Source organism: Crocodylus siamensis, chromosome 5 (genome assembly GCF_052110815.1).
Source record: "Crocodylus siamensis isolate JL-2025a chromosome 5, ASM5211081v1, whole genome shotgun sequence".
NCBI lineage: Eukaryota > Metazoa > Chordata > Crocodylia > Crocodylidae > Crocodylus > Crocodylus siamensis.
This window is the reverse complement of record NC_143399.1, coordinates 122,489,392-122,502,980: the sequence shown is the minus strand read 5'-3', so window position 1 is coordinate 122,502,980 and position 13,589 is coordinate 122,489,392. Positions and strand designations below refer to the sequence as shown.

The 13,589-nt window shown below is 41.5% G+C and overlaps 1 protein-coding gene across 3 annotated transcripts in view; it reads right to left on the bottom strand.

Annotated features, from left to right (window-relative positions):
* Positions 1-13,589, bottom strand: part of ELMO1 (engulfment and cell motility 1) — a 450,632-nt gene that overhangs the window by 210,882 nt on the left and 226,161 nt on the right. For all 3 annotated transcript variants that reach the window (XM_090050152.1, XM_090050153.1, XM_090050154.1), the window contains one exon: positions 4,099-4,207. In XM_090050152.1, coding sequence (XP_089906278.1) covers positions 4,099-4,207 — 109 coding nt within the window. The remainder of the gene's footprint in view (positions 1-4,098; positions 4,208-13,589) is intronic.

The following is a 13,589-nucleotide window of genomic DNA, read 5'->3' as shown; positions in this document are numbered from 1 at the left end:
CAAAGCACATTAAAAGAATGTACATACATATATACATACTCACTCTACATACATATATACATACTCACTCAAGATGCAAGGAATGTTACATCTAAGCTTGCCTAGGCCACCTTACCCTGGCCCCTGTGGGCACACACTATGATGCGGTCTCTAATTATGCAATCACTTCCTGGACTAGACCCTTGATTGGTATAAACTGTTCAGTTAATTGATGACACTGGTGCTATTCTGATCTCCATATACTGAAGAACTGATTCTTTGTTTTTCAATATTGGACTTTGGCTGCTTGCTTAGCAAAGAGACTTGCACAAACTCAAACTGGGTGCACAGTATCTATTTTCCAATGAGGTCATTATTTGGCCAAAGCAAAATCAAATTTCATTAGAAAATTTAAAAGGTAATTCCTTTCAGCCATAGCTATTTTTGTACAAATGCTAATTTTTATACCCCCACACATTTAAACTATAATTACAGCTCCAAAAAAATGATGCCTTTTTTATTTTTAAGATGACAACAATGTGTTCCCTTTATACACATAAAGGCTGATTTTTTGAAGAAAAAAAGAAAATTTTTTTTGCTCAAACTTCACTCCCTCATGAACAAAGGAACCCCAGACACTGAAAAATTCAACTCAAAGTTGTAAGCCTTCAAAATTGGCCTTGCTCCCCACTACGCCCCTCTACATGTTAGCTCCCATCTCAAACATTCCCATTCAATCCTAGGACATCGGAATGGAAGGGACCCAGCCTGCCTGGACATTTAATCCATTCCCCCTGCTTCTAAGCAGGATCAAGATATTTGTCTTCAAACTCTCCAATGAAAAGGATCCCATGACCTCCCCATGTAATCTGTTCCAGTTCTTAACCCTCCTTATAGATATTTTACACCTATTACTGCCTAGCATAGCGGTGGGCAAAGTCCAGCTTATGGACTGGATCAGGTCTGTGGCAGACTCCATTTCCCAGAAGCCCCTGTGGTGATGGCTCATTCTGGCTGCCATTACTGCATCCAGCCCCACTGCTGAAGCACCACGGCCCATCCAACCCACACCAGGACTGGCACCCATGCAGGCAAGGCTGGGCACCTGGGATGGGCATGCAGCCAAGAGGGAGATGGGCAAGTGAAGCCAGGGTGGTGATAATGTGGGGTTGGGGCAGGGACAGAGTCATGATCTGCAAAACCCCGCAATGAGTGTAGATGCCGTGGGCAGGGGTGTGTGTGGAACAGATTGCCACTCTGCCATGACCTGGGTTCCATGCTGTCACCACACCAAGATCCTGGCCCTGGCCCTGGCCCTGGCCCTGGCCCTGAAGCAGCTCCCCTCCCAGCCACATGTCCTTTGCTTGCAGCTCTGGCCAGTCTCCATGAAGTCCCCAGGAGTGTGGGGCTGGGGCAGAGCCCCAGTTCTGCAGCCTCGCACTGTCATGACCCCATGCTCCTAGGGTCTCCATGGAGACTGCCTGGGAGCCACACAGGCAGGGGGCTGCTGGGAAATGGAGTCCAGCCACCAGCCGGATCTGCCATTTTGCCTACCCCTGGCCTAGCCAGTCTCTGTTAAGCTTTTTGCCAGCTCAGACCCCTCACTACTTCCTCTCTTCTGTATTTTTCTTTTCCTGAAACATTCTCCTATCAATATTTACCAAATGGATGCATGCTTCTTTGAAAAATCTCTCAAAATATTTAATTAATTATTATTAAATAGCTTTTAAATTAATGAAAAACTTGTCCTCTTTCTGTTGTAATGCACCCCACCACCACCACCTTTAAAAGTTTTTTTTTTAATGCCCCATACCTTTAGACTGCTTTGGAGTGGTTACAGCACAGTTAGGAGGAGCAATAATAGTGCTAACAGTCACTGATATTATTGCACATGATTTTTACTTGCTGTTAGAAGGCTAACAACTGCATGTGATGAGACTAAGGTACAGAACGAGAAACACCGTCAAAACATATACAATGTGGTTTTCCCAAAATTTAAAAGCAGGAGACTTTGCATCAGGAGCGGTACAATAAAAATATGCAATGGCCATCACCAGTAAAACTGTTTGTGAGGAGACACTCACCCTCTATCTCATATCCCACTCCATTGTTATGTCTTTTTAGTACGTCTAACACAGTCCCTTCATTAAACTCCCTTCAGTAAACTCTTCATTTACTATCCCCCAATCTTGTATTACTGACCTTCTTATGGTGCGATTCAAAACTGATCACCATGCTATTCCTCTGAGTATGTTACTTTCTGAACGTTTCTAGTAACGCGCATCCACGCTGCACAGGAGATAATTTTGCCTTTGGTAAACAACTATTCTGGCCTGCTGCACTTAGAAGCATTAGCTGAAATGTCACCCAAATCATACATTTGAACCAAAGCAATACCTAAAACGTTACCTCTCCTGATTTCCTCCTTTCCATTGCGTCTAGGTTGGTTGCATATAACTGCAGTGAGCTTAGGGACAAGGGTAGAGGAAAGACTTAAATCACAGAGATTGCAGAAAGAACATGAGCAGAAGAAATCAAAGGACAAAATTGTGCTGCATGGAATTGAAACTCAGGGCAATATGTGTTGGCAAGGACAGTAATAGTGATAATCGCCATCAGTAACTACAGTGATACATATACACTTAGGAGTTGAATACTGCTACACTGTACTAAGAAATGAGAAAAACAAACATATACTGAGTGAGATACTATCAAGGTAGGGTGCTCAAATCTAATTGACATACAAAAAACTAGAACTCTTGGTTCCAATATGATACCTTTTATTAGACCAACTGGAAAATGGCAAGGAAACTGTCCTTTTCTGCAAGCTTTTGAGATCAAAGTCCCTTTTGTCAGGCTCTGAAAAAGTATAGATGGTATAAGATGGTAAAAAGTCCCCATAGGTAGGAAATAAACTTCATTTTTGCAGAGAAGAAGCTGAAGATGGAAGGCTGTTGGTATTTCCATTTTGCCATTTTCCATCTTCCATCTTGCCATTTTCCAGTTGGTCTAATAAAAGGTATCATTTTGTTACCATGAGTTCTAGTTTTTTGTATGCCTTTTTGTCTCAGACCAACATGGCTACCAAGTACACCCCTGAAGCATGGAAGATGCTGAATTTTAGCCTATTTTGGACTTTAAACTTCACAGCAGAACAAGAAGGAATTTTTTTTACCTCCCTGCCTGCCATCTGACACCTACAGGGAAGGAATTCTACCTGATCAACACATCAAATCGCTACTCAACACAGCTCACAAAGACACTCTCATGGACCCAGAGGGATGGCCTTCCATCTTCAGCTCCCTCTATGCAAAAATGAGGCTTATTTCTTAACTATGGGGACTTTTTACCATCTTGTACCATCTGTACTTTTCCCAGAGCTTCACAAAGGGCCTTTGATCCTGAAAGCTTACAGAAAAGGACAATTTTCCTGCCATTTTCCAGTTGGTCTAATAAAAGGCATCATTTTGGAACCAAGAGTTCTAATTTTATGTATGTCTTTTTGTCTCAGACCAACACGGCTATCAAGTACACCCCTGAAACCGAATTGAAACTTGAAATTTGCTAACTTTTGTATAATTATTTTGTCGCTTTTCATTTCATAGTTACAAGTAATTTACATACAAAATATATAACATTTATGTGGAGCAATAAATACTCTAAGAATTTACAAATGATGGAATTGCTTGTGCAAACTTAGATGGGAACCACAAATTTCAGTGGGATAACTCACACAAGTAAATGGTCATCAATCTACCTGAGGATGAAAAAATTACGCCACCTATTTGGAGAGTATAAATATTGCCCACAGCACCTGAAATGTACTCATCTCTGGAGAAAAGCTGGTAATCATACTGCATCAGACAGCAAAGTTTCACAGCCAGGGTGCAAAATTGCCCCACTAGATTTACGTTTGATAATACCCACAATTAGTCAAAAACAAGAAATAATATATTAAGTTGGAATACAAGCAACATTCTACATATGAGCACATACAAAACAAATGCAAACCTTTTCTTGGAATTCAATTCATGCACCATTCAGTCTATTCCACGATTATCCGGCACCATATAATCACCACAGAAACAAAATTTGGTCAAACAAACAGGTCAGACTTACGTAGTTCTCCTACTTTCAATATTTCACACAGCATCTTTGTCAGCTCAATGCTACTTCGGCCAAATGGGCATTCATGTTTGTCTTCTCGGCTACTATTTTCCAAGACAATCTAAAACGGAAATCAGAAAGGAAGTTAAATTATGCAGAAGATACAGGTATTGATGAATTAGTCTCTCTCTTCAGGATATTTAGTAAGCATCTGTATTAGGGGTGTAGATTATAAAGTTAATTTGTTATCATAAGCTAAGAATCTTCCTGCAAAATTGAAGTTAAAACAATGTCATGAATAATTCTGGCGGGGGAGAGGGAGGGGGAGGAAGACATCCCCCTATTTCTGTGTCACCACCACTGCCTCATGGAGCTGGTAGATTGAACAAAACACATGGAATATCACTCAATGTACAGACATGTATTTTGGAAGCCATGTCACTCCAGTGCAACACGATACTTTGGTTCCATCTCCCTGCATGAAGAAGTTGAGATAGAAGTCAATAGCAAGAAGTTGATTTTTTTTTCAATCTAATGTTGTGGTAGGTGTAAAAAGTTACGTTTTAATAAACTGAAAGAAATGTTAAAAATAAGAATATACCTGGGTTTAGAATCTAAAAGGCCTACATATCAAAAATCCTATTTTAGACAAGGTAACAGGGTAAGAAGATGTACTTATTGCATCTATGGTGAAATAAACCTTTTCTTGATGCACAAAACATTTGTAATTGTATAAATGCTATGGATGTAAGCAAATCGAACTTCAACAAGTAGTCTTATTATATCCAAGATAACTGTGCAAAAACAACAGAACATAGCATTTGTGAAATTAAGCAACTTATTTTCTTTGGGCTAGAACCTGCCCCACTCCTGCAAATCAACCAAGGATCTCACTGTCCAGCATATAAAGGTATTCTCTCTGAATATACCATGGAGTCTGCCTAAATTATGAGATGCTCATTTCTCATTTGGGTACAAGACAGGGAAGACAGATTAAGGACTGAAAATGAAAAGAAAATAATTCAAAGTAGGTTTTGTACTAAGCATTGGCTTTGTGATAAAACCTCTCCTACAAGCTTTAACAAAGAAACAAAGCACATGTCCCGAATAGCTGCTGCATGGCTAGAGGAAGAAATACTTCAAAAGCAGATTTTTCTGAAGTACAATAGGACCTCAGAGGCCCTGTGAATTTTCTTCATAAACAGGTGTTTATCTGCTGTACTCCCCTTGGTAGTGTTTTCCCCAATTCACTTTCCCACCCAATGCATCTTATCTGTTATGTCCCTTGTTTGAAAAGGCTTCTTTAAAATAGCACAGGGCAGTTTTTTAGCCTTTTCAATGTCTGTGGTGTGGCAACTGCACCATGCCCCTGACTATTTTTGTCACAAACCACAAAAAAAGATGTTCTATCAAGAAATGAACAGAAAACCAGTTGCTTCTCACACAGACCCTTCAACACAGAAGATGGAAATATACCGCCAATATAGCACTTTTCATCAGTAGATCTCAAAGGCTGGAAACAGAAGCTGCCTTAGGTCGCCTTTCTCCTGACCTAAACATTTTGATGGGAGCATAAAGGCCAAGCAAACAGACATCCACACCCCGTGTCATACCACAAATGCCCAAAGTTTGTGTCCATGACAAAAGGTTTTTAATTTGTGCTGCTATTTAACAGCAGACCTCTGTTTATTTTATGACACAAGGGCAGTCGCAGTTCTGAGCTGCCAGCACTCTGAAGGCATCCCACCCAGGTAGGTGCTCTGGGGGCTCAAAGTGCCCAATCCTGCACATCCCAGTAACTCCCATGAAGGACTGGGCCCCTAAAGACTTGGGAGCACTTACCCGGCTTTCCCCCTCTTACATAGATGCGCCCCTGAGACTCCCCAGGATGCGTCTCCATAAGCAGGGAAAGTCTAAGATTCCCCTCTTACCAAGATGCATCTCTGGGATATTTGGAGCATGGCTCCTTAAGTGGTGAAACCCTGAATGTTTCTGCTTATGGAGATGCACCCTGGAAATCCCAGGTGCATGTCTCTAAATGGGGAAAGCCAGGCAGGAACTTCCTGGGCTTGAGGGTTACAGGACTGGGCCCCTAAAGCCCTGTCTCGCCTCACCAGGAAGGAAAAAAGGCAATGTGCATTTCCTCCTATAAAGTGGATCACCTCCAATGCTGGGACACATCCCAGCCCAGCTGACATGCTTCATTTGTCAATGTCCTTTTCTAGCCAAGGTGTCTTAAACACTGAGAAACCATAATTACCCACTTTTACAGATGGAGGACACAGAGGTACAGTGGTGTGACTTGCCTAAGGTCACCCAGTCATGAACATAAGCAAAATACACGTCTTTTAAGCACCAGTCCAGTGGTCCAACCCCTTAATCATACCACTTCTCTGAGTATGTTCACAAACCTGCATGTTGTAAATCTTTTCTACCTTGGAGAACACATAACAGCAGCAGTCTCCCTATGCCTGGCGAAGGGTGTTTGTGCCCAAAAGCTTGCAAAGAACTTTTCCCCAACTATTTAGTTGGTCTAATAAAAGATATCACGTCTACCCAAAGAACCATGCCACCCTCAGACAAGTGGAGAAGGGTGTATATGCATATATACCATATATGAATATAAGGCAAGAATTTAGGGATTAAATCCTGGCTCTGTTCAAGTCAATGACAAAAATTCCACTGACTTGCAGGGAGCAGGATTTCACTCTTGCCTCCTATCTTAAAAAACATCTATCAGTATCACCTTGCCCTCATAGAAAATTATATGTGTATATATATAAAGAATGAAGCCAGAGAACACTGTAGGATGACAAACCCTACATTTCATTGATTATATTGGTTCTTATTAAAATTTCTATAGAACTCTATGGATTCCAACCCTAAATCTACAAAAAGGGACCCAAGCTCATGTAAAAACACTCTCCCACATCCCTCCAGGCATTCAGACTCTTTTGTTTATGACCCCTAACAGGACTGAGACAGTATCAGTGGTAGATAGAAAGAAAGGCAGGCAGTCTCTTGGCTACTGAGTGGTTCGGTGCTTTGCCTAGTGGAATTACTTTTTATGCTAAAAGTTGGGGTTTAAATTACATCTAATTGTTCAGTATAATACCTGGATAGCAGCTGTACTAAATCAAAGAAACACCCCTGCAATTTCTTTTTTGCATTCCTATAGCCACCTTTCAGGAACATGTGAACATCTCCACTGTGCACTGAGGATGAGTCATCCTGCTTTAGAGATCTTTGCAAAGGAAAAGCACTCCACTCCCTTACCCAAGTATAGGAGTCGTGGTAGAATGATGTAAATAAACTGCAACGCTATGTCTCACATCACTGAAATGACTTATGTTTTTTTTTCTTCTTCTCTTATCATACAAAATGAAATCTGCATAAGTGAGAAGGGGGGACAGTTCTCACACAGATTTAGATACAGCTAAGGAGAGCAGGTAAAAAGATGAATGAGGAGGCAAAATGAAAAGGGGGGAGGAAGGGCATTGTTCTCAGCAATATCACTGCTCTTGGAAAACATGTTTTCTTGAGCTTCATATTAACTCAACATATTAACATTTCATGAGTGCGTAAATATTTAATGGTGACACCATATATGCATATAAGGCAAGGCACAATTACTACAATCAATAAGAATGCATGAAAAATAGTTAAGGTACCGTGTAGTACTATCCAGCAAATTAAATGGCAATTTGAGTAATCAATATGAAAACAGCTGTAGAATGCTCTTCTTTCTACCTCCATTCTAGCATCCGTCTTTTCACATGCACTGTGCAGAATAAGGAAGGCATGACACATACTGTGTTTTTACAAGCAGAGAAGATGGAAGAGGCTTTGCCAAGCTAAATTTGTGGATGCAAATTTTACAGTTACAGAAACTGATGTTTTAGAGGCACTGATTACTGTAAGTGTTTGATTTTACTACAAAAAAAGGAAGAAAAAAATTCCTAATTCTATACATTCCTTAGTATATTCATAATACACTTTTTATGGATTAGCAAATCTTATCCTGCTGCAAAACAGAATGCCATACATTCTGTTGATAATAACTTTATTTTATCTTTATTTCCCTGATCTTCCTGGTTATGCCAGCAATCAAAAGAGTCAGACAATAAGCATGTTTGCTTAGCAAGTTGCTGAAAATACTAGCAAGGAAAGAAAGCTCAGCTGTAACAACCAAAAATATTTCTGTATCAGTATATGTAATCTGGTCTGATACATGACATTTTTATGGCATTATTGTTACAAGAAAAATTTAGTAGTAATGATGTCACCCACCCCACTTAACTGCTAACTGCATCTTCTCTTGCCTCAATCTTGACCCTGCATTATCTGGCAGATATCTCCTTTCACTGTCTGATAACACCTCCACCAATATTTATCTATGTGAATATTTAGGATTTGCTTTGCTACTGCACCCGTAGGCCTCAATCATGCTTTGGAGGTTTCAGTGTGGTAGGTGCTGAACACCCATAGGAGTGCTATACCCTGATAATTCTGGTCTCACAGTCCCTTTGATCACCAGCTCGCACGCCCCCCCGATCAGCTACAGAGACTGAGAGGAGAGAAACTGGAATGAACAATGCTCTAACAACAAAAAAAGGTGGAGGAAAAAAAAAGTCACAGTAGAGGGGAAAAATGGTGAGATCAATACAAAGGGGAAAAAAAGAGAGACCAGGGCAGAAGAGAACACTAAAGAGAAAAAGCAAGCCCAAGAAACCAGAACAGAAGAAGTGGGGTGGGAGGGAGATGGGGAACCAGGGAGAACAAAAATAAAGTGGACGGGAAAGAAATAACAAAAGGTAGAAGGGGAAAGGAGCATTGGTGGCAGTCTGGAATACAGAAGAGAGCACAGACAGAAAGACAAAAAGCATAAGAGAAATGAGTTAAGGAGCAACTGGAAGAAGGATAGCGGAAGGGAAAAAATAAATGTAAAAAGGGGCAAGAGGCAGCAATTCTTAGGGAAGCAACAATACATTACAGCCAAGGAAGGAAAAGGTTAGAGAATATTGTTTTTTCAGATAGGTCTCCTACTACTTTGTAACGCTGAGGATTTTTAAATACTATTTCTGCCACAGCAATTACCATTTCCCTCACCCTAATTTTGAATCCCAGAGAGGTGGTGTGGTCACAGGGCCAGAACAGTGGTGGCTCAATCTTTTTTGCCTGGTGGGCTGGATTGGCCAGACCCAGGAGGTGTTCCCAATCTGGTGCACGGGAAGGCATGGCAGGCACCATCTGGCTGCATGGAGGGTGGCGGGGGCAGGCTGGCCCCACAGGGGAAAGGAGCTTGACCTGACCCTATGGGAAGGGAAGGGTGCATGGCCAGCCCCCAGATTAGCCCTGCAAGGAGGGAAGGTGCTGGTCCCAGCCTTGCATGGGGGTAGGGAGAAGCTTTGTGGGAGAATCGGGCATAGCCAGGTCCAAACACAGGCCTGCAGAAAGGGAAAGAGGCACAAATCCAGTACTGCTGGGAACAAGGCAGGGAAGGTGGTATGGCCCAGCCCCAATCCAGAAGGAGGGAAGAGGCATGGCCCTGTCCCGTGGGGGAAGGGGTTCTGGCCTGGACCTGACCTGCACGGTGCTTGGAATTTGGTAGCCAGATCCAGACACTTGCATGGATGAACTGGACAGCCATCTGGGCCCAGATAGAAAGGGGAACCAAAAGGGTAATTTTTTTTCCCGTTGTCTGATTATTATTATCATTATCTCTGGTGAAGGGGAGCCCCATACTAAAAGTTTGCCTGGGGCTGCCAGGACTGTAGGTATAGTACTGTTGGTAGGGAGGAAGGTGGCCAACTTAATGACCCCTGCTCCCCGGCTGCCAAATGTCCAAACCCCTGGGGAGCCCTGTGGGCCAGATAAGATGACTCTGCAGGCTGGAGGCTGAGCACCGCTGAGCTAGAATATTGGACTGATATTTGAAAGATCTTTTTTGAGTCATATTCCTCCAATGAGTGACCTTAAACAAGTCAGCCTGTCAACTTCATTAACCTTCAGTATACTTCAGTTATCCCCATCTATAAAAGTGGATAATTATGGTTCTTCACTGTGTAAGACTCTTTGGGCCCCTCTACGTGTGCAGGGAAAGACAGGGTGGAATCTAATGCACAATTTACAATTACGCCTCCTGGCATGCCATGCATACATGGCAGGAGGGCTGATTGTGCATTAAGATCCCATCATGCCTCATCACTGGTGTAGGAGGAGCTGGGGTTTGCGATCCTCAACTCTCCCTGTACCAGCTCCCATAGCTGCCCCTTAGCAGCTCACACCCCTCAAGGCCCACAGCAGTGGCAGCATTCTCCTCTTTGCTCCCACTGTGAGGCCTGCAGCAATGGTGGCTATGGTGCTTGCAGCAGGAGCAGCACAGGGGAATGCTGAGGTACGGGGAATGCTGAGGTACAGGGCTTGCAGTGGCAGCAGAAGGCTGCAAGCCCTACAGCCAGGGGGGCAGCATTCTCCCCACTGCAAGCCCCACAGCTGACAACACTGCCATCACTGCAAGCCTTCTTAGCTGCGGGGCAAGTGGTGCTCACCTGTGGCAGGGGGACCCTCAGTTTTGGGGGCTCCTGGCCACCAGGGAGCACCTAGACATGTGTTCAATTAATGACATAATTAAAATAAGCAACAAAGTTAATGCACATTTTTTGTGGAATAACTTTGTAGCTTTTTGCTTGTATATCACACTTAAGATGCGATTGCTTGGTTAATCATGCCTTTCATGTAATGTGTAGAGGGAGCCCTTTGAGATAGCGAAGTGCTATAGAAAAAAGACTTAGATGGTATATTTCCACCTTCTTGGTTGGAAGGTCTATATGCAAAACAACTGCTTTTTTGTTCAATTCTTGGTGGAACATCTTTTCCTGTGGTCTGCTTATTGCAAGGGTTTCATAATAATTAGTAAACAAAACTAAGGGGTGTCAGAAATAGTAATGAAGGCATTGTCAACATTAGGAAATAGCATCATTTTAGCTTCTGGTCCACAGCAATGGGCTTAGCTGACTTGGTGCTGGCCATACATTTGACTATGTATGCTTCCAACTAAGACTTGATCAGCACAGAGGGCACAAACAGATGACATTTCCACCAACAAAATTTGCATCAGATTTGTTCACCAACAGAAATCACACTATGATATACAGTGGACAGAAATGCAACTACCCTAAAAGTCACTCAGACTGTCGGTTCCTATTATTGTCCTTAACCACTCAGTGACAAGGGAGCAAGCAACAGCCTGCTTACCTGGGAATCAGTAACCCCAGGATAAGATGAAAACAGACAAAACCTACACCAGTGTAACTGACCAGCAGTCGAGTACTTCTTACCTCTGATTTTTTAGGGTCTATTCTCTACCAGTTTGGGCAAAATTTCTCTAGGGTTGGGATTTGTTATCTGTCTGCTACATTTTTATCCTGGTAAAATGGCAAAGGTGACTGTACCAATGTAAAATGTCATTTGCCCATGCCCTGAGCCAACTACACCAAAGATGTAAATGCTGTCACAGTCTAAAAGGACATTTTTTTCCCTAGCAATTAACTTAGGGATTAAGAAACATGTAGAAAAAAATATATTTTTCTCAGTACATATGACTTTCTGTATATCCATTATGTACACACTTTACAGTATATCATAATAAATAGAAATCTTCATTACAACTGTGCCCAGAACCCCTAAAAAAACAAAACACAAAACAAAAAAAGACCTTTTACAAGAAATCAATACTTGCAGGAAAAAGTTCAAAATTTCAGAAATCATACATAATAAAAACTCAAGTTAATGCCAGATCATAGGGAAATAATGTAGCCTCTGGCAACAAAGAGGAAATAAAATTTTGTCTGATTTGCTTTATATGGTTGCAGGAAACTTTACATTATGTCTCTGTGATTCCTAGCTGAATTTTCCACTGAGCCCATTAAGTTGAAGAACAAGATATAGGTCTTGTTGATAAGACTCAATCAAATTTTTTCACTATATAATTTCATGATCTTAAAAACAACACTAAACTTAGCCAAGATATGCCCCAAAGCAACTGCTGGTGTATGTCTTAGATTTCCGCACCAAGCTTTGAGCTAGATAATACAACAGAGATTCATTACAATTGGGAAGAAAAAACAGAGTCAAAAATGACAAGATCCACTACAACTATACTTATAGTGAGTCCCAAAGCAGATGGATTTAACAGGCTTCACTGCCTATTAGAAATTAGTATTTCTCTAGACTTCTTTAACAGTTTTGTACCTGCTTTGATCCTATACTAAGACTTGCTTCTACTACAATCTGTGATAGGCAAATTTCAAAATATTCTGGGAGTTGGTTAAAATAACAACATCCATCTCCCTAGATCCAGGACAGAACAATTAGGGAGCATATTAAATGTTAAAAGAAACCTAATTTTATTTTGTCTTGTCTTCTTTGTTTTTGCATTTTTTTAATTTTCCCTACAGTTGGTATGTGGTGGGCTTTTCCATAAGTCCTGCAATGTCCATTGAGTTCTCTAGAAGCTGCATTTATTACTTGAGAAGAATAAGAGATCATAAAAAGACTAAACTTTCTGCCTTTCCATTTTCACAATTTTCTTGTTATCAAAGGCAGGCTATTATTTATTTATTGTTTTTAGAGAAGCCCTAATGTCTTTCTAAACTTGTTCCTCTACCCAGTGCCCCCTCTAAACCTTTCCTGCTGCCTTCTCTGACCATGCCTTCCTTGGTACTTGTCCCATGGTTCTTGTGCTCTCTCTCTCTCCCATTCTTCTGGTCCACATCTTTCCTTCTTTGCCTTCTACTGTATGTTCCTGTGAAATTACATAAATTCTGACAAACAAAAAAAAGCAGATACCGCCTCCTAGAGAAAAGGATTTGAATCACAGCCACTGATTCTAAGCTAGAGCAGCTGGAGAAAGGAGTTGAGGTTTTTGATTAAAAGGGCAGAAACAAAGAAAGGCTGATCAGCCCTCAAGGAAGCAGAGCCTTTGACCACCATAGGGGACATAACTAGGGAGGCTTGCTTTGAATGAATAACAAGTCCAATTTAAGGGTATGCTTGAGCAGCAATGTGAGGGATCATCCTACAGGGATACTGGAAACAATGTCCAGGTGGATATAGATGTACTGCACAAAGGCTGCCATGCAGTCAGCTTCTTAAAGGAAATGTGGTGAAGCAGAAGAATGCTCAAGACAGGTGTTTAAAATGGGACAGCTCTAACAAAAATAGAATTGTGTCCCTGCACCCTCAGCTGTCCAGCATGCACTGCTGAGACCAGAACAAGAAAATGGTGGAGAGTGGGAGACACATTCTAATAAGTGAGGGAATGAGTAGGTAAAATAGCTTTTTAGGGTGAAGAAGAGTCATCTAAAACCTTGCGAAATGTCCAAAAAAAATAGATAACAGAAAAATAAATAAAATGAAGATGAGAGGAAAAGAGTAGACAAAAGCAAATAGTGAAGTGGACTGAAGACAGCAATAGAATCAAAAAGATTGGGAACTACTAA